Source organism: Pseudopodoces humilis, chromosome 2 (genome assembly GCF_049639895.1).
Source record: "Pseudopodoces humilis isolate 2021_Gansu_Grassland_sample_001 chromosome 2, ASM4963989v1, whole genome shotgun sequence".
Taxonomy (NCBI): domain Eukaryota; kingdom Metazoa; phylum Chordata; class Aves; order Passeriformes; family Paridae; genus Pseudopodoces; species Pseudopodoces humilis.
Genome location: NC_142201.1, coordinates 112,460,837 through 112,477,774, shown reverse-complemented (window position 1 = coordinate 112,477,774; position 16,938 = coordinate 112,460,837). Strand labels below are relative to the sequence as shown.

At 41.9% G+C, this 16,938-nt stretch overlaps 2 protein-coding genes across 6 annotated transcripts; one reads left to right on the top strand and one right to left on the bottom strand.

The window, feature by feature from the left end:
• Nucleotides 1-1,720: 1,720 nt before the first annotated feature.
• On the top strand, nucleotides 1,721-9,969 carry HEMK2 (HemK methyltransferase 2, ETF1 glutamine and histone H4 lysine). 4 transcript variants are annotated; one of them, XM_014253569.2, is made up of 7 exons: nucleotides 1,721-1,871; nucleotides 2,461-2,550; nucleotides 2,968-3,058; nucleotides 3,612-3,695; nucleotides 3,802-3,943; nucleotides 4,608-4,735; nucleotides 8,170-9,969. In XM_014253569.2, exons 1-6 carry the CDS (start codon nucleotides 1,738-1,740, stop codon nucleotides 4,712-4,714), a joined length of 648 nt encoding a protein of 215 aa, XP_014109044.2. In that variant the 5' UTR covers nucleotides 1,721-1,737; the 3' UTR covers nucleotides 4,715-4,735; nucleotides 8,170-9,969. The 4 variants fall into 4 exon arrangements, with proteins under 4 accessions (XP_014109044.2, XP_087907299.1, XP_005524148.2 ...); XM_088051173.1 differs by having other exon boundaries at nucleotides 7,148-9,969; XM_005524091.3 differs by lacking the exon at nucleotides 8,170-9,969 and adding an exon at nucleotides 5,105-5,834.
• Nucleotides 9,970-10,071: 102 nt separating this feature from the next.
• Nucleotides 10,072-16,627, bottom strand: CGGBP1 (CGG triplet repeat binding protein 1). Of its 2 annotated transcripts, none has more exons than XM_014253571.2 (2): nucleotides 16,566-16,627; nucleotides 10,072-14,585 (listed from the first exon to the last, which is right to left on the bottom strand). In XM_014253571.2, exon 2 carries the CDS (start codon nucleotides 14,561-14,563, stop codon nucleotides 14,060-14,062), a length of 504 nt encoding a protein of 167 aa, XP_014109046.1. In that variant the 5' UTR covers nucleotides 14,564-14,585; nucleotides 16,566-16,627; the 3' UTR covers nucleotides 10,072-14,059. The 2 variants fall into 2 exon arrangements, with proteins under 2 accessions (XP_014109046.1, XP_087907300.1); XM_088051174.1 differs by lacking the exon at nucleotides 16,566-16,627 and adding an exon at nucleotides 15,555-15,614.
• Between the last annotated feature and the right edge of the window lie 311 nt (nucleotides 16,628-16,938).

The window sequence follows — 16,938 nt, the reverse complement described above, 5'->3', positions numbered from 1 at the left end:
CCTAATATGGGCACAGTGCAAAATTCTGTCTCTTAACATGACTTCATTTGGCCAAAGGAATGGAATTTCATGCAAGCTTAGTATGTTTTACAAGTACTTGTTTCTCTGGCATAGCAGCAAATCTTTGGGAAGGCAGATGAAATGAAGGAGCATCTACTATATTTCCTTTGGAGCCAAAAAAAGCTGGTATCGTCTCCTGAAGAGAAAGTAACATTTTTAATTAAAAGGTAATATTAGTACAAGATCAGGTCCATGAATAAATTTACTCTGGGAACTGAAATTTTCTGAACTTCTGAGTTTCTAGAATTGTTTTGGGTTTTTTTAGATAGTGGAGCAAGAAGCCTATTTTAAGATAAAGATTGGTGGTTTCATTTCCTTGACAGGACAAAAACAACCCTTGAGTCAAAATCTCGTCTTAGGATCTGTGAATATTAATCTCTGGATATCTGATTACACTGCCTTTCTTAACATCATCTTTTTCCTTCATTTACCTAGACAGTCACCTCCCTCAGAATTTGAGTGTTCAGGGCCTTAATAATCCAACACAGACATTCGATGGGAATTAGAATCTGTTCAGCTCTTTCTTCTACTTTTGGTCAGAATGTCTTTGAGTTTCGTGGAGTAGAGAAAATTATTAATCCAATCGGTGGCCTGAATTTTTTCCTCAATTCTTAATTTTGCAGAGCCTCGTTCTGTTAGAGCACTGCCTCCAGCCCTGGGGTCCCAGCACAGGAAGGATGAAGAACTGCTGGAGAGAGATCAGAGGAGGCACCAGGATGATCAGAGAGATGGAGCAGCTCTGCTGTGAGGAAAGGCTGAAAGAATTGGGATTGTTCAGCCTGGAAAAGAAAAGGCTTCAGGATGATCTAATTGCAGCCTTCCACTATCCAAAGGGAGCCTGCAAGGAAGATGGAGACTCATTGCAAGGGGCTGGAGAGACAAAACAGTAAGGAATGGCTTCAAATGGACAGAGAGTAGGTTCATTGAATGTTAGGAAGAAATTCTTTCACTGAGTGAGGATGGTGAGCCCTGGCACAGGTGCCCAGAGCAGCTGTGGCTGCCCCTGGATCCCTGGCAGTGCCCAAGGCCAGGCTGGATGGGGCTTGGAGCAGCCTGGGACAGTGCAAGGTGTCCCTGCCATGGCAGGGTGGCACTGGATGAGCTTCCAGCCCAAACCATGCTATGATTTTGTGATTGAACAGGCGTCCTTGCCCATGGCAGGGGTGAAATGAGGTGAGCTTTAATGTCCATTTCAACCCAAATCAATCTGTGTTTCTGCGACTCTGAAGTTCAGATGCTTGGTACAGAAGGATGCTGTCTAGTGTTGCTGGCTAAGAACCACAGAAGTATAGTCTTTTTATTAATAGAAAACGGAAGTTTACTGGCTAGCAATAGAAGGGTTTTTCCCCGTGTTTTTCAGAAGCTCCCTCAGCACCTCTTTCCTTCGGGTTTGTGCTGACTCCCTGTGGTCGTTCCCGTGAGGGAAACACAATCGGCACGGCCGACACCGCAAGCCGGAGCAGCAGCAGCAGCAGCGCTCTGCCTCTCCCCCTCAGGGGCACCGCCGGCGGGCATCGCCGCCACACCGACGCTGTTTCCCGTCCGATCCGGGCCACCAGACGGCACCGAACCGGTGGAACTTCGGGGCGAGCACATCCGAGCTGCACGGAGCGATGCTGAGGGACGTCCCTGCCCTCGTCCCTCCCCTTCCCCCGGATGCGGGCCGGGAGGGCCGGGATGGCGCTGCCCACCCCGCGCTACGAGCACCTGGGCCTGCGGGGGCCCTTTCGGGACGTGTACGAGCCGGCCGAGGACACCTTCCTGCTGCTCGATGCGCTGGAGCGGGACGCGGGCAGCCTGCGGGAGGCTCGGTACGGCAGGGCAGGGTGTGCTGAGGGGGGATTGCGGGCACAGTTAAATGAATCTCTAATTTTTAATCTTTAATCTCTAATTAAAGCCATTAGAGAACGTCCAGAGGGGCTGCGGAGATGGGGAAGGGTCTGCAGGGGAAGCCGTGCCGGGAGGGGCTGAGGGCGCTTGGCTTCTTCAGCCTGTCTGCAGCTTTCTCATGAGAGGCAGCGGAGGGGCCAGCACTGATCCTGCTCTCTGTGACTTGAGGGAACGGCCTGAGGCTGTGCCGGGAAGGGTTAGGGTGGATATCAGGAAAAGATTCTTCTCCCAGAGGCTGGTGGGGCAATGGGAAAGGCTCCCTAGGGAATGGTCGCAGCACCAGCCTGAGGGAGCTCAGGCTTTGGACAGCGCCGCCGGGGATGCACAGGGTGGGGTTGTGCAGGGCCAGGGGTTGAACAGGATGATGATCCTTCTGAGTCCCTTCCAGCTCAGGATGTTTTGTGATTCTGTACTTCAACGTGTTTGGGAGGACAGCATCGTCTATAAAACTGTCTTGACCAATTCTGTGTCTGTTATAAACAAAAGTCATCCAGAGTGTTCTCTCTTTAGAGTTGAGATCTGCCTTGAAATAGGATCAGGATCTGGTGTGGTTTCAACATTTCTGGCTTCTTCCATCCTTGGACCCAGTGCACTGTACATGTAAGTATAACAGCACCTAAACTGTTGCATGCAATAATAAAGGATGCTTAGCTCAGGATGCTTAGCCTTCTCATATGTATTTCTCATTTTCGCATTTTAAAAACTATTCTTTTCTTGATTCTGTAGATACATAAATCAAAGCAAAGAGAGCCTATGAAGCATTTCTGAGCTTATGGTGCAGCCTGAATTATTTACTTCAGGTTCTGTAACAAATGGAGTAGTGTTGTGACTAGAAATCCATTTTCCCATTTCTCAGTCAAATTGCTAAGCCTACACTTGTGTTGGCTGGGTTTAATCCTTGTGGGTCCTTTTTAACTCACAATGTTCTGTGGTTCTACAAACTAGCTTGTGGTTCATAGGGTTAAACTTCCAGGTACAGTAGCCTATAACTTACACTTTGTAATATTTCCCATATAGATGCACAGATATCAACCCCATGGCAGCTTACTGTACCCAGGAGACAGCTCTGCTTAACAATGTTCACCTGCAGCCCATCATTACTGACTTGGTGAGAGGTTCCAATAGTATCTTCTTCATAGTTTGTATAATTTCTTAATGCTTACTGGAGATCATGGAGTCACACAATAGTTAGGGTTGGAAGGGACCTCTGGACATCTCTCCCTGCCAAAAAAACCCCAACCAACTACTCAAGCTCTAAAATTCAAAATTAGGCTCTAAAAATTCATTGTATTAATTGAAAAAAAAACTGTAGATATAGTTTGGAAAGTGCTGGACAAGGAATTCTATAGTGGCCTGACATTATCATAGCCCTTTGTCTAAAGTTATGTAATTCTTGGTTCTCAGCCTCTTATGATTTAATTAGAATTTAATTGTGTCTGTTGTTGCCTTTAGTTTCTTACAAAATCTGATGTGGAGAAAAAATATTTTTTCTCATCTCTTTAACCCTTTTATACATTTATAAAAGATGATGCAGGTAGGCCACAATAAATGGGATTTAAAATGGCTGAACAACTGCACTATGTGACTGTATTTTTACAAAACATTTGCATTCTTCATGTTCCCAAAAAGAAACCCCACACAATCATCAACTTCACCTACAGGTCAAAGGATTATCCCCAAGATTAAATGGGAAGGTTGATCTACTGCTGTTTAACCCACCATATGTGGTAACACCTTCTGAAGAGGTAGGAAAATTTTGAAATACAGAGTAAAAATAGTACTGCTACTGTCTATTGTTGTGACAGTTCTGTCATTCTGTATTATGAAAATCTTTGTTTTCCTTCTTCATAGGTGAAAAGCCATGGAATAGAGGCATCCTGGGCTGGGGGCAAACAGGGCAGAGAAGTAATGGATAGAGTTTTCCCATTAGTACCAGACCTGCTTTCACCAGGAGGATTATTCTACTTGGTCACAATTAAAGAAAATAATCCAGGTGATCAGTGTTCTTGGACATTCCAATGTGCCAAACCAGGTTGAACATGGTATAAATCAAAATGTTGATCACAGCTAGACCAAAAAATGCAGGCAAATTTATCAAAGCTAAGAACTCCCCAAGCTAGTTTGGAAAGTGAAGGTGTGTGGGACCCTAGCAGCTCTGCAGGATTTCAGTTCCAAGTCTGAAAGTGGATTAATAAAATCTGAATTAATTAATGATGCCAGGCCAGTTTTTTCTTATAGAAGAGAATGGTGGTATTAACCTAAAAGGCTTAGTGGGAAATATGATGTCTTTAATTTTACAGGTGTAGAGAAAAGATTTGGACTTTTTCCTTCTGATCTAATGCTTAATGGCCACAAATGATCGTGTAATGTCAAGATTATTCTTCATACCTGATTTATTAGGCAGCTTTTGTGAAAAGATGCTACAGATCTCACTTTGTCCTACAGTTTAGCTTCATGCAGAATTCTAGCAAAACACCAAACTTCAGTTTGTAAATTATGAGCTTTATTTGTGTTTGGTAGGAGATTATTTTGCATAAAAATTCCGGTCTGAAAGAGGGCAGAGTTTATAAACTTTGCTTTACAGTTTGCAGATACCTTAGAACTATCTTCTATAACCAATTTCAACTCATTTGTAAATACTGCACTTTCCATTACAGATGAAATTCTGGAAACAATGAAGCAAAGTGGCTTAAAAGGCACACAAATACTTTCCAGGCAAGCGGGACAAGAGATGCTGACAATCCTCAGATTCAGGAAGTCTTGATAACTTCTCTTCACCTGCCAGGTAGTAGGCATGAAGAAAATTGAACACAGAGTTGTGAGTTGGTAACACGGCAGTGAATGCAGTCTGCTCTGTTAATGACAGGAACTTACTCATGCAAGCAAAACATCAAGAAAGAAATTAACCCAAAAAATGAACTAGGGAACAAAATATCAATAGGTTTGTAATGATCCAATATCCTCTGACATAACCAATGCCACACACCAGAGAGTCTCACAAGCCATGCACATGTATCACTTTTGTTGTCTTCAGTTGTCCTTGGTCAGAACCAGCATCATTTTACACCATCAACATTCACAACAAACTGCAAGTTTCCAAGCAGCATGATTAAGATATCCTTCTTTTGGCTTAAAAAGTTCTTTCCTCTCCCAGGATCAGCGTTTATCAGCATGGATCACTTTGGCCATGATTAAAGACCGGAGTCTTCCATGTCCCTCTGACCTCAAGAGAAGAAGAGCGAGCCTTGTTAAAATACACAGATGCTCAGAGTTCACCACTGAAGCATTTGGAGGAAGTTTGGATCAGTGCACAGATGGAAATACAGTGGCACTTTATACAATGCAGAATGTGAAGGCACAGTTAGGAGTTGTTTCACTTGTTCTCACATACCTATCGAATATTTTGCTGCTGTACTACTCAGGGTACTGAACTTCTCATCTCTTCCAACATATGAAGATGTTCCAGCAGCAGATAAAGAGGATTCTTCAGTCCCTTGTAATGAGCACAACAGTTCTGCAACTCATTTAATGAAATTATTTTATTAATTAAATTAATTTAATTAAACACCTTCCCCGAGCTTCAGAGAAGGCTTCTCAAGGAATGATGGAAGATTTTATATTAGTAATTGTAGTTGTTTATATTCCCATTGGGTTATTTTTTGAGGAATGCAATTTTGCAAATAGAAATTGAATTTTAGTCATTTTCCCCTTTTTTCCCCCATTTTAAAGAAACACTAATGTAGTTTTTCTGGTGAAGGCTGGAGGGTTTTCTGGGGCTCTCATTGTTTTTTCTGTGGATAGCTTTGCAACATACAAAGCTTAAATAAGTTGGCTTCAACTCTCAGCTTACTTTTGACCAAAATAAAAGCCAAACAAGTTCAGAAGGGGTAATAAGGAAGTGCATTTAAAAAAAGAATATTTCCATCATGGTTCTGTAGAGACTGACTTGCAAGACTTTTGTTTGTGTAATGCTCCTATAAACATTATATTGATATTTGTAGTAATTTGTTTCATTTTAGCAGTGCTTTAACACAAGAGGATACTGGGCACAGTGTAGTCCTCACATCAGTCCAAATTAGCAGAGCCTCTTACTCAAAAACCGGCCATTCAGAGTTGAAAGTGGGATGATAATTAGATGTGGTTAAGCTAAATAATTGCAGATATACTGTGAAATTAGGGAAATTTTGACTGCAGACTGGACCTAGAACTTGTAGGATTTCCAGATTTCAAGCTCAGGATTGAATGCTACCAGAACCTTTGGCCATGGTTCAGAAGTACTTTGTCCTCAGGTGCTGGAGTTACTGAATTAAGTAACCTAGCTGGTTACTGAATATTTCTCAGTTATTATCATTATCATCCTCTTCAATTAAATTAGGAGGCTCTGCTGTGGTAATAAAATAAGACCCATTATCTGCAGGGTGCACTGAGCACTGCTTTGGTTTCTGTTCTCCACCTGTAATGCTTAATAGCTACAGACAGCTTTAATTATGAGGCCAGATCTTATTGTGAACTTGATAATTGCTCTGAGCCAGCATTACCTGAAGAATGTACACTAATACCCTTTTTATCAACATGACTGGAGAAACCTTAATTGTCTGGGCATTGGAAAGAGAAGGTGATCCTGAGGGTTTAAAAAACATCTCCCCTTCTCTGGCTCCTGGCTCCCCTCACAGGGCAATGAACGAAGCTGCAGGCTTTTTTTTGGTTTTTTGAAAGATGCTTCTGGAAGTGAGGTTTTGATTTTACAAGAAGCAAGATAGCAGAAAGGAGGGATGCAAAGCAGGATTTTAAACTTGTTCAGTGTTTCTGCATGACTAATTCAACATCAATCAGTTAAGAAGTTAAAAAAATTCACTATTTACACAACCATCTGCACTGTAAGGGATGATTGTTTCTGCTGCTTGTTCTCAGCATCTTCATAAGGACAAGTAATTTGGATTTTGTGTATTCCTTTCTCAGCATGTCTTTAAGATTTATTTTTTCCCCTAAATATTTTTAAGACATTGAAGCACTTAGCTGAACCTTCCCAAAAACTTCTGCCTGTGCAAAATTCCTTCATAAAGTTAGAACCAAATTGAAAGCAAATGGAAATTTTGTATATAGCAATTGTCACCTCTGCTTATGATGGAAATGCTTACCAAATGCTACTAGATGCTTACCAAATGCTTACTAAATTACCAGGATTTTTTTTTCCCAGGGTCGTGTTTTGGAAAAAAATAATGGAACAACTTTCTGAAATGTTATGTTTGGATTTCTTTCTTCTATCAAAAATTTTGTGTTTGGATGGAGTGTGTGATGATCAGGAGAATCCTACTTATGTTTGTGAAGAACTGAAAAAGCCTGACAAAAATTCCAATCCAGCCTAAATGGAAAATATTTATGGAAGAAAACTCCTTGAGTGTAACTGCACACACAGCAGGGCTCCACTTGAGCCAAAACACTCCTACCACAAATTGCATTTTTGTGCACTGAAGACACCTGGTGGCTGCATCCAAAGCCAGCTCCGAGAGATAAATTGGTTATTCAGGGAAGTTTTTCTCTTGTTGAGACTTAATTACCATCTTAAGGCATTTTATTTTTATGATATCATTTAGATACAGGTGACATCTAAATGGTAATTTAGAATTTTTAATTTTGTTTTTTTAACTCAGTCCATGGATTTGAGACACTGCAAGAGACTAGTTTCACTTTAAAAGAATGTTTCAGGGGATAGTAAATGCTAAATAAATATAAAATAAGTGTTTGTCAAAGTAAGGAATGAGAGTCCCAATCCTAAAGTGTATCATTAGGAAGGAGAGGTACCAGAAAAAGATGTCACCAGATGGGCACTGATTTGCACTCTTGGTAGTAGCTTCATAATGTCTTTGCTGAATCCTAACAGACATGAGGTATTTACAAAATCCCATTCAGTGCAATTGAATTCAAAGAACTGATTCAATTTAAACACCACTAGCACAGTTCTCTGTGTTGGATAGGATTATTTTGGAGGAAGAGGTTTCAAAAGTACGGGGTGAAATTTGAGCACTGAGGATTGCTATAAACAGAAACTTTCTTTACCTGTTTCAGTCCCGTTTGTCATGCCTGTTGCTACTTTACTGAATGTAAGTGAAAAGAAAACCCCAGCCATAATCTGTGCAATGTTCTTTCTGTCCCACCTCCATTTTTCTTCTGACAAGACCAATGTTCTATTTTGAGGCTGCAATTTTCTGTTGTTTGCAGGAAACCACAGAGTGAGACACAGCGTTCTGAGAGTGGGCTCCAGGAAGTCTGCTGAAGATTACCTTTTAACACTGTGTGAAGGAGGTTTTAGTGCCTTAAAGGAACAGCAGTGTTGCAGTGTCCCATCAGCTCCTTGCCTGTCCCTGGTGATCACAGAGCTCAGGATTTGCTGCTGCACTTGCCAAGGTGGCCCTTGCAGCTTTAGTCCTGTTAAAGGAAGAATCAGCTCCTTCATTTTGATTCAAGTCCTTCACGACGAGAGATTCTTTGCATCTCCCCACTTTTCCCTCAGCAATTTCAGTTTCAGGAGATGAGCTGAGCCTTGTTAAACCAAAGCACACATCTTGAGCCAGGTTCTGAACTGTAGGCTGAGCTTGGGTGCTCTCACAAGGGGGCTCAGTTCATTCAGTCCAGAGCTGGTTAAAGCTCCACTTGGGAGTTTGTTGTCTGTAAAACATTTCCCTAAGTGCAATCATGGGTAGCTGTTGAATTTGTCTTGAGGTAATGACAGGTTTCAGAAATAAAGGGAGGGAGAAAGCAATTTAAAGCTAATTATAGAAGAATTAAGGTGAAGTGTCAATTACTGCAGTGAAATTCTGAATTTGAGCTATTTTGTACACTGGAGGACAGATTAAAAAACCACTTGAGGTAAACCAATATACAAACCCCTCCTAAGAATGTCTAAAGTCCCTAAATGCTTTTCTTCCACAATATCTTCAAGTGAGCTGCAGTAGCCTTCTGTATTCCAGCTCTCATCCTGCACTTTCTGCTTCTACTCGAGATGTGCTTTTGGATATGACCACCACCACACGAGCCACAAAATTCCAGACCCCTTGTAAAAAAAGTGGTGGTATGAGACAAAAAAAACAAAAAAAAACCAACAAGCCAGAACTTCCACAGACTATCTCTCCTCCAGCCTATGCAAATAACAAATGTCAAACCTAATTATCAATATCACTGTGGCCTGAAAGTTGTGTGCACTTGATCCTACTGCATCCTAGATATGGACCAAACGGCCTTCATTCAGTTAAAAAGGTAAAATGTCACCATCAGAATTCAGCATGGCCTAATTACTAAACTTTAAATATTTGCTTCACCTGGTTCTGCTCCAGCTTCCACAGAAATCCTGACTGATACATTGATTTTGCAAGTGTGCACGTGCTGTTTCATATATTAATTCTCCGCACAAGAAGATTTTACGAAGGGTATGTTTATTTGTATTCTGGTTTTCCATTTCACAATAAGAAGCACTTGATCTTAATGTGCTGTGACCTGGAAATGACTGAAAATGAGAAGATAATTGTTCATAAATTCATCAGTCAAGAGGTTGCCTGAATTTATCATTGATACATCCTGAGATGTCAAGACAGGTCAGAATTCTGGAAATGTGTAAACAATCAAACCCACACTTGATTATAATTTTTGATGGGTTGATGTTATTTGCTCAATTTTCATGAAGTCCCTAAGGGAGAGGATCAAACTGACCTTTTTGGTTTCTTCCACATTTCAGAAACCCTTCCTGAATAGATCTGAGGCCTTGGATAGCTGCAAGGTCCTGTACCTACAAAGCGTTTACTGCAGTGTCAAAACGCCCAACAATCATTCCACCTGGTATTCACTTGGAGCAGAAGGCATCAGTAGGGAATTTCTGTCACTATGAAGAAAATCAGGAATTGACAGGAAACAGAGGTTTTGTATAACCAGTCCTGAAACAGACTTCAGTGTCATTGCACAGATCCCCAACTGCTTCAATATCTGATGTTACCTTAAGTTACAGCAGCACCTCCCTCATTTTTCCTGTCCCCATCCATTCCTCCTGTCTTGTGTTACACCACTCTAAGTGAACTACCACATGTTCTTAATCCATGTTCTTGGTTGATAAAATAAGAGATCATGCATAAATTCTATAAAAAAGGAATACCTTTATTTTTTTTTAAAGAGACCGTTTTTTCATTACCAAGTGAAAACTTTACAATGTAAAGTATTTCTCTTCAGTATTGTTTTAATATAAAAACTTAAATCCCTTACTCTGGTCTTATGTTCCTACAGGAAGTCTTGTGGTACTGCAGGACCCAGGTATCTTCAGCCTCACTCTAGTATCTAATCATAAGTTCATGACTGTTTTTTAAATAAAACCATTTCTGTGGCCACTCACCATGAACAAAACATTCCTACCACCAAAACAAAAATAAAGCATCTTCATTAGACCAAAAGAGACTAAACTCTAACAGCACTATTACAGTGAGAAGCTTTGTTAAAATAAAAATATTTTGAAAGTTAGACACGACTTTAAAATTGTACAAAGACAACAAGCACTCAAATTACACAGAGTAAGTAGCAGTGAGTACAATGTGAATGCAACAACAAGTGGGCCTTGCCTCTCTTTATATGCAAATCTAAATAGAGATTATCCTTGCCAAACTTCCAGCTTTTTGCTTTTCATTTTCCTGAAAACCAGCTCATTATGCTGCAAAACCTAACAGGGAACATCTCGCTCTTCAGTTCAACAGAATTGCTAAAAGGGGCTCTGGCTAAAACCAGCCTTTTTCATGAGAATATCCCATACTTTGCAGGACAAGTTTCTCTCTCAGTTGAAAAACAGATTTCCCTTTCATTATGCTGAATGCTTCACCTTCCCATGGGACCTGCCAAATTACAGTCTTCAAAATTATTAACATTTTTTAAGCTTGCTCATGTTTATTCAGGAACATGCAAGCTGAAACTATCATTGTAAGGAGTCACACAACAGAGAGTGCTCCTGTTTGTATTTTACTCTTTGCGCACGTTGATTCAAGAAAAACACTTGGGAGTAATTTTAAATAATTTGGCTATGTTAGTTTAAGTATTGGTCAAAGAAGAAAATATGTCTTCTTTTATTTTTTTTTTCTATTAGATTTAGTGTTCAAATATATTCATAAAACCACCTGGCAGAAAGTATCCCTTAGAGCTTGTTCCTACATTTGGATGTAATGTGAAAAGCTGACATTGTTACCATCCTCCCTTTACTTCTGAGACTTTTCTTCTTTACAGGAAATACATTCCTGCACAAGAAATTAAACATCCATGGTGACTGTTCAAACAACTCCATCACAGCCTCAAATTTACTTTTATTCCTTAGGTTTAGATAGATGAAGATTTAGTTATTCCTTAGGTTTAGACAGATGAGAAAACTTCTGCTGTAAATCTTCCCTGAGATGAACAGCAATTAAAAGGAAGTTATGCTTTATCCAACTGCAGCCATACTGGCAAAATTACGTTCTGAATTTGAGTGTTTGCAGGACTCTGTTTCATTACAGAATGCAATCACTTAACTCATATTTTCTCGAAAATGTCTTGATGATTTGGGTTATGTTCATGATTCTAAACATACACATTCTTTCTAGATCACCTGGAAGTGCTTTATTTTTCATAACTTTACTCCATTATTAATGTTTGTTGTCAAGATCAACATCTTTTCATTTTTAAATGAAAATATCCTATTATTAAGGCAGCAGTCCTGCAAAGTGAGTTCATTACACTTACCAATATTTTTATTTTTATGTAAAACTGTAACTTTTTAAACGATTTTTTTTTTTTTTTTCCAGTTATACAAGAGCCTAATTAATGTTCCCATGAAGCATTTCAAAATGTCTGTCAGTCAGTCAAGGGAGGAATATACAGCATCTAAACTATAAAAAATTGTTATGGGGTGCAGTCTGGAAAATCCCATGTTAGCAAAAACTGAGTGAACTAGCCCAAATTCATACCTTTTGACCATCCCATTTTTCTAGCTGCTTTTGTTTTCTCAATAGCCCATTATTCTCTATTTGATACAATGCTAAGATACCACTGCTGAGGTTTCAAAAAATATTAAAATATAAAGCAAGGATATTGTTTCACTGTAAGAAAACAGCAGCTGTGAGAAAATACTTTCAATTCTTGTCAGGACAGAAAAGACTATTGGCAGTTTACCTTTCACTTGGCTTCAGAAGATTTATTAAACAGTTCTAGCCCAAGGCAGTTAAGGATTTTAAGCTAAATCCAAGCTTGTGCAATAAAAAATGATATTTAGGAAGGCATATCTTGATCTCTAGGATTAAATTAAAAAGTTGCTACTGTTATTTCTGCCTGAAGTCCTAGACCAGCAGTGGGGTGAGCACCCCTGATGCACATGGGTAAGAAACCTTCTACTTTCTAACTTTGTCTATTTATTCCAGCAAGTTTCATAGCAGGACATGGAACACAAGTGCATTTCTGCAGGCTAATTGCACAAAAAAAATAGTTGTTACTAAGTATGTAAATCTCTCTCAGCCCATCAAAGGAGACTGCTCTATATACACCTAGGGAAATACCTCCAAACCCAAAATAATCTGGTTATTTTGTCTCCTTTCAGCAATTCCTTGGTATTGCTGTAAATAAACTGCTGTGAAACTCTGCTGGGGAAAGGAAGCTGGACAAGTGGCTCCACCCTCAGGAGTTAAAGCATCCTTATACCATTGTACCCATGGGGAGAGAGGATTCCTGTGCCCCCAGGAGCTGCTTGGCACCTCTCTGAACCCAAAGCATCCCCAGGAGATCTGGAGCAGGCACAGGTCAGTTGAATTATAGCACTTTGCACAGTACTCTCATTTCATTCAAAACCTTTACAGAACACTTGTGACACGTGAAATATTTGGCGTCATCATTTGGAACAGCTTAGTAACAGTTTACTAGATTTTGGAGAGAGTAACATTATTGAAATTCTTCAATATCCCATTTTGGTTTTTGCCAGTCCAATAGATGTGGCCATAGCACAGAGTAAGAAATACAGCCCAGGTCTGTAATTCCAGTATAAGTTCAGAGTGTATGTGCCTTCCTACTTGTGCTTACAAGTACTGAAGAGCCTTTGCAGTAACTGCTTTAAAAACTATTTTAAATCACTTCACTTCCCTTGACTGATGACAAGGCCAGAGGTGTAAAGGACCTTCAGGGAAAGATGGAGCAGCCTCTTCTCCTGTGCACAATGAAAAAACTTTCCCAATTCCTCAATTTAGTGCCTGTGCCATCCCCAAATTAGATTTAGCTTAGTCCTGCTAGTAGGAAAAAGGCATTAATCTTCTCTGCTACGAACTTGGTCCAGCGTAAGTTTCACTTGACAGCAGCTGCACTGCAAACCACACTCAGTTACTGTCTACTCAGCTTCCAAGTATTGGCACTGAAGTGGAAGGGGGCATGTGAAACCAAGACAAAGGAACAATGATTTTAGAAAAGCAGACAGGGTAGAACTCCTAGGCTTATGAGTATAGTGGAATTCAGAGGTCAGTACAAGAGACTGGCTGGTTAAGCTGGATAACAAATACATCCACAGTTGCACCAAACAGCGTAAGAGAGAGGTCTAGAAGAAAAATGTTTCCTGTTTCAAAACTTAAACCAAGTTTGAATAGAAAGTTGCAATAGTCCTCCCCCAACAGTGATATTTTAACTAATCATCCTAGAGCTTCTTGCATTTCAAAGGTGCAGCACCTCTTCTTCGTCACTCAGGGACAGGATACTGGACAAAGCAATCCACTGCCATGAGCAGCAATCCCTATCACACGGTCTTCTTAGTTGCACTGTGAAGTGGGGTGCTCCATCCATTCAAGTGCCTTTTTCTCAGCCTCAGTTACAGCTGGACTGAACAGAGATCAGGTGTGTGCCAGGGATGCTCCCTACATTCCTCGTGAGCTCTACATCAATGTAGCTCTGAAGTTCACGGCAGGGTTAGCAACAATCTGTGGCACACCACTAAGTTCAGAAGTAGATTGTCATTTCTACAAGAATACAAAATAGCTTGTAAAATCAATATGTAACACTGTATATATGCATGAATATAAAAATAAACCACACCATCAATATGTAAAACTTCACACCAAGGATGAAAACAGTTCTCTTCTCAACGGTCTTCAGTGTTGATGAGCTGGTTCTCATTGTCATAGCCATCAGGCAGATATGCTTTCCTTAGCTGCTCCGACTTGGGTATGGAGCTGCCGTTCTTAACGTAGCGGGACAGGAAGGCTCGCACAGCGGGGTGATCAGCCTTCTCCAGTGGGATATTGGCTTCCAGGCACATTTTCACAAAGTCCTGGATCACACTGCTTTTCTCTGTTTGGGCAGTGCTGTTGCATTGCAGGGAGGCAGTCAGAGTCCTTTGTTTCTTCCTGACGTTCTGCTCCTCAAACTCCGCCTTCCTCTTGGTGTGCGTTTTGGACTTGAGGTGGTCGTTGATGGCGGACTTGCGGACGTGGTTGAGCACCACGTTGCAGGAGGTGCAGAAGAGCTTCCCCCCGTCCTCATGCAGCTCGCTGCCGAACTCGGTCACACGGTCCTGGGGGGTCACGTACAGAGCGGTCTTGGAGCGGTTCCGCGACGGCGCCGATTTCACCCCGAACCGTTCCATTGCTGCCTCTGGCCGGGCAAAGCTGGCAAACAAAACAAGTGTTAATTCAGTATCCAGCCTGGCACCTGATGACACCTAAAATATCATGACTTACATGTAAGACACATTTGTGACACTGTTACTGAAAGGCTTTTCATCTGGAAGTCCAAAGAAATTGGGAGAATGAGGATCCTTGTGGGTGAGAGTAAAATGCTTTTTAGTTTCTCAACTGAACCCTCAAAACCCAATCTGTAATCACTTAAAGTCAAACAAAAACACTTTTTGCTTTTCTTGAAGACCTTTTTTCATCCTTTACACTTTAGGACAAAGGGTACTTTCTTCTTAACATTTTTTAAACATATTTTACAGTTTTTTAATTATGTTGAGTCAGTATTTTTCTGTGTATTTTGTCCATAGCAAGCAAGAAAACCATTTTTGTCACTTTAAAAAGCCAGTAACCCCCAACAAAAAAAACAACAAAACAAACAACAAACCCAAACCCAAACCAAACTGAAGCTTTGCCAGCACTTACTTGGAAACAGCCCTGGTTTTTAAACCACAGCTATTAGATTGAACCTGAACTTGGAGCTTAGAGCAAATAATTTTGTCACTGCAATTACTACTGGAGCAGCCTAATGGAACATAGAATTGCATGTATTGCAATGCAGAATAAGAAACTGTATTTTCAAAGAGGTTTAACATCACTCTAAACTAGACCAAAGCAGGCAATAACCCAGTTAAGTGCTCTGAAATCAAACAAGGCCTGTGTCTTTTTGTTGCTGAGGTATGGAATAGCTCCTGCAAATCTCAGCTAAAGATAATTTAACTCCTTTTTAAAGTAAAGGTGAAGTCAAGTAATAGCTCTGTTCAGGTTTGAGGTTTTCTGAGCAAAATTAATGGTCAACACATAAACTACTCATTTTCTTAAAAAAACAAAACAAAACAAACAAACAAAAAAAAACCAACAAAAAACTCCAAACGGCAACAATATTTCTTCTAAGTATCCAGATACCTCAGTGTGGGGGGAAGGATGTACTTCTCTACACTTGTTTTCTTTTGTTACTCAGTTTGCTGTTGCAATGTTTAAAAAAAAAGGCTGAATACAGTTTCTGCTGTCCAGAATGGTTTTTGCCCACCCTGGAATTAAAGGAATAGAGAATTCTGTCTTCAACATTGTCTTTTTTTCTTAAGCCATTGCTACATGAAGAGATTACAAGCTTCTGCAAAAAAAGGAAACAAAAATTTTGCTATTAACTATTTCCTAGTGATTTTTTTCTTTTGCTCTCACTGTGACTTTGCAGAACCATAAGTCTTAGACCGATACAAAGACAAACAATCTTTATCCAGCATCAATGTAACCTTCTTCGTTCTTTTTGTTGCTTTACACATGAGTTTCCTAAGCAACCATTTCCTGAAATCAAGCAGAAAACAAGTCCTAACCCAATACAAACTTGTTGCTTTGGCTTCTGAAAGGCCAAAAAAAAATTTCCCCCCACCAAATCAGGTGTTTGCAATCCTACTGCAACAAAATCTCTCGGGATTCTGACAGCAGCAGAACACAGGATTTTTTGTAGGCCTGGTTTGTTTTTTTTTGGGGGGGTGGGGTATCAAGTTTTGGCGTGGTTTCCTTGCAGAAGACTGCTGCCTCCCCACGCAGGGGTGCCCGGCGCACAAGGATCCGCTCCCCGGACACTCCCGCCGAGGTGGCGGCCGCTGTCACCGCACCCGGACCGGCTGCCAGCCCCGGAGCCGCCGGCTGAGGAGCACGAGTCTGGATCTCCAGTCACTGAGCGGGTTGCGCCCGGGGACCGGGACCACAAGTCGATGCGTTCCTTGCCCGGGTTTGTTCCGCGGGCTGCCGGCGCCGTGTGCCCCGCGCGGGTTAAACGCGCGGAGCCCGGCCCGGCACACCCCAGGCCCCGCGGCTGCGGCCCTTCCTCGCAGCGCGGGTGTTTCCCCGGGAGGCCCCGCAGCCTCCTCCCCACGCGCGAATCCGCGCGGACCCCGTGCCGGGAACCATTACCCGCAGCGGTCGCGCCGCCCGCCCGCGCCCGGGGCCGCCCCGGGGCTCCGCCGCCGCCGCCGCTCCGCGCTGGGCCCCGCCGGGCCGGGCCGGACGCGCCGCTCCGCCGCAGCCTCACGGCCCCGCCCACCGCCGGAAGTCACTCGCTGATTGGTTCACCGCGGAGATGGGCGAAGCTTTCCCCCAATTAAGAATGGGGGGCGAGAGTGAGAGCTCTGATAGAGGCGTGCGCCGGCCAATCAGAGCGCGGGCGGCGGCGAGCAGCGGACGGGGAATCGGGCAGGGAGCTGCGGAGAGGGGCGTGACAGACGGGGCCAGCAGCCAATGGAAAGGCGGGCCTGAAGTAACGACGAGACTTTTCCACCAATCGAGG

Bases quoted from the DNA above. Each gene is read 5' to 3' on its own strand.
- HEMK2 (XM_014253569.2), top strand. From the start codon at position 1,738: ATGGCGCTGCCCACCCCGCGCTACGAGCACCTGGGCCTGCGGGGGCCC. The intron at 2,551-2,967 runs GTAAGTATAACA...TTTCCCATATAG, and splicing joins GGACCCAGTGCACTGTACAT to ATGCACAGATATCAACCCCA. The intron at 3,944-4,607 runs GTGATCAGTGTT...TTTCCATTACAG, and splicing joins AATTAAAGAAAATAATCCAG to ATGAAATTCTGGAAACAATG.
- CGGBP1 (XM_014253571.2), bottom strand. From the start codon at position 14,563: ATGGAACGGTTCGGGGTGAAATCGGCGCCGTCGCGGAACCGCTCCAAG.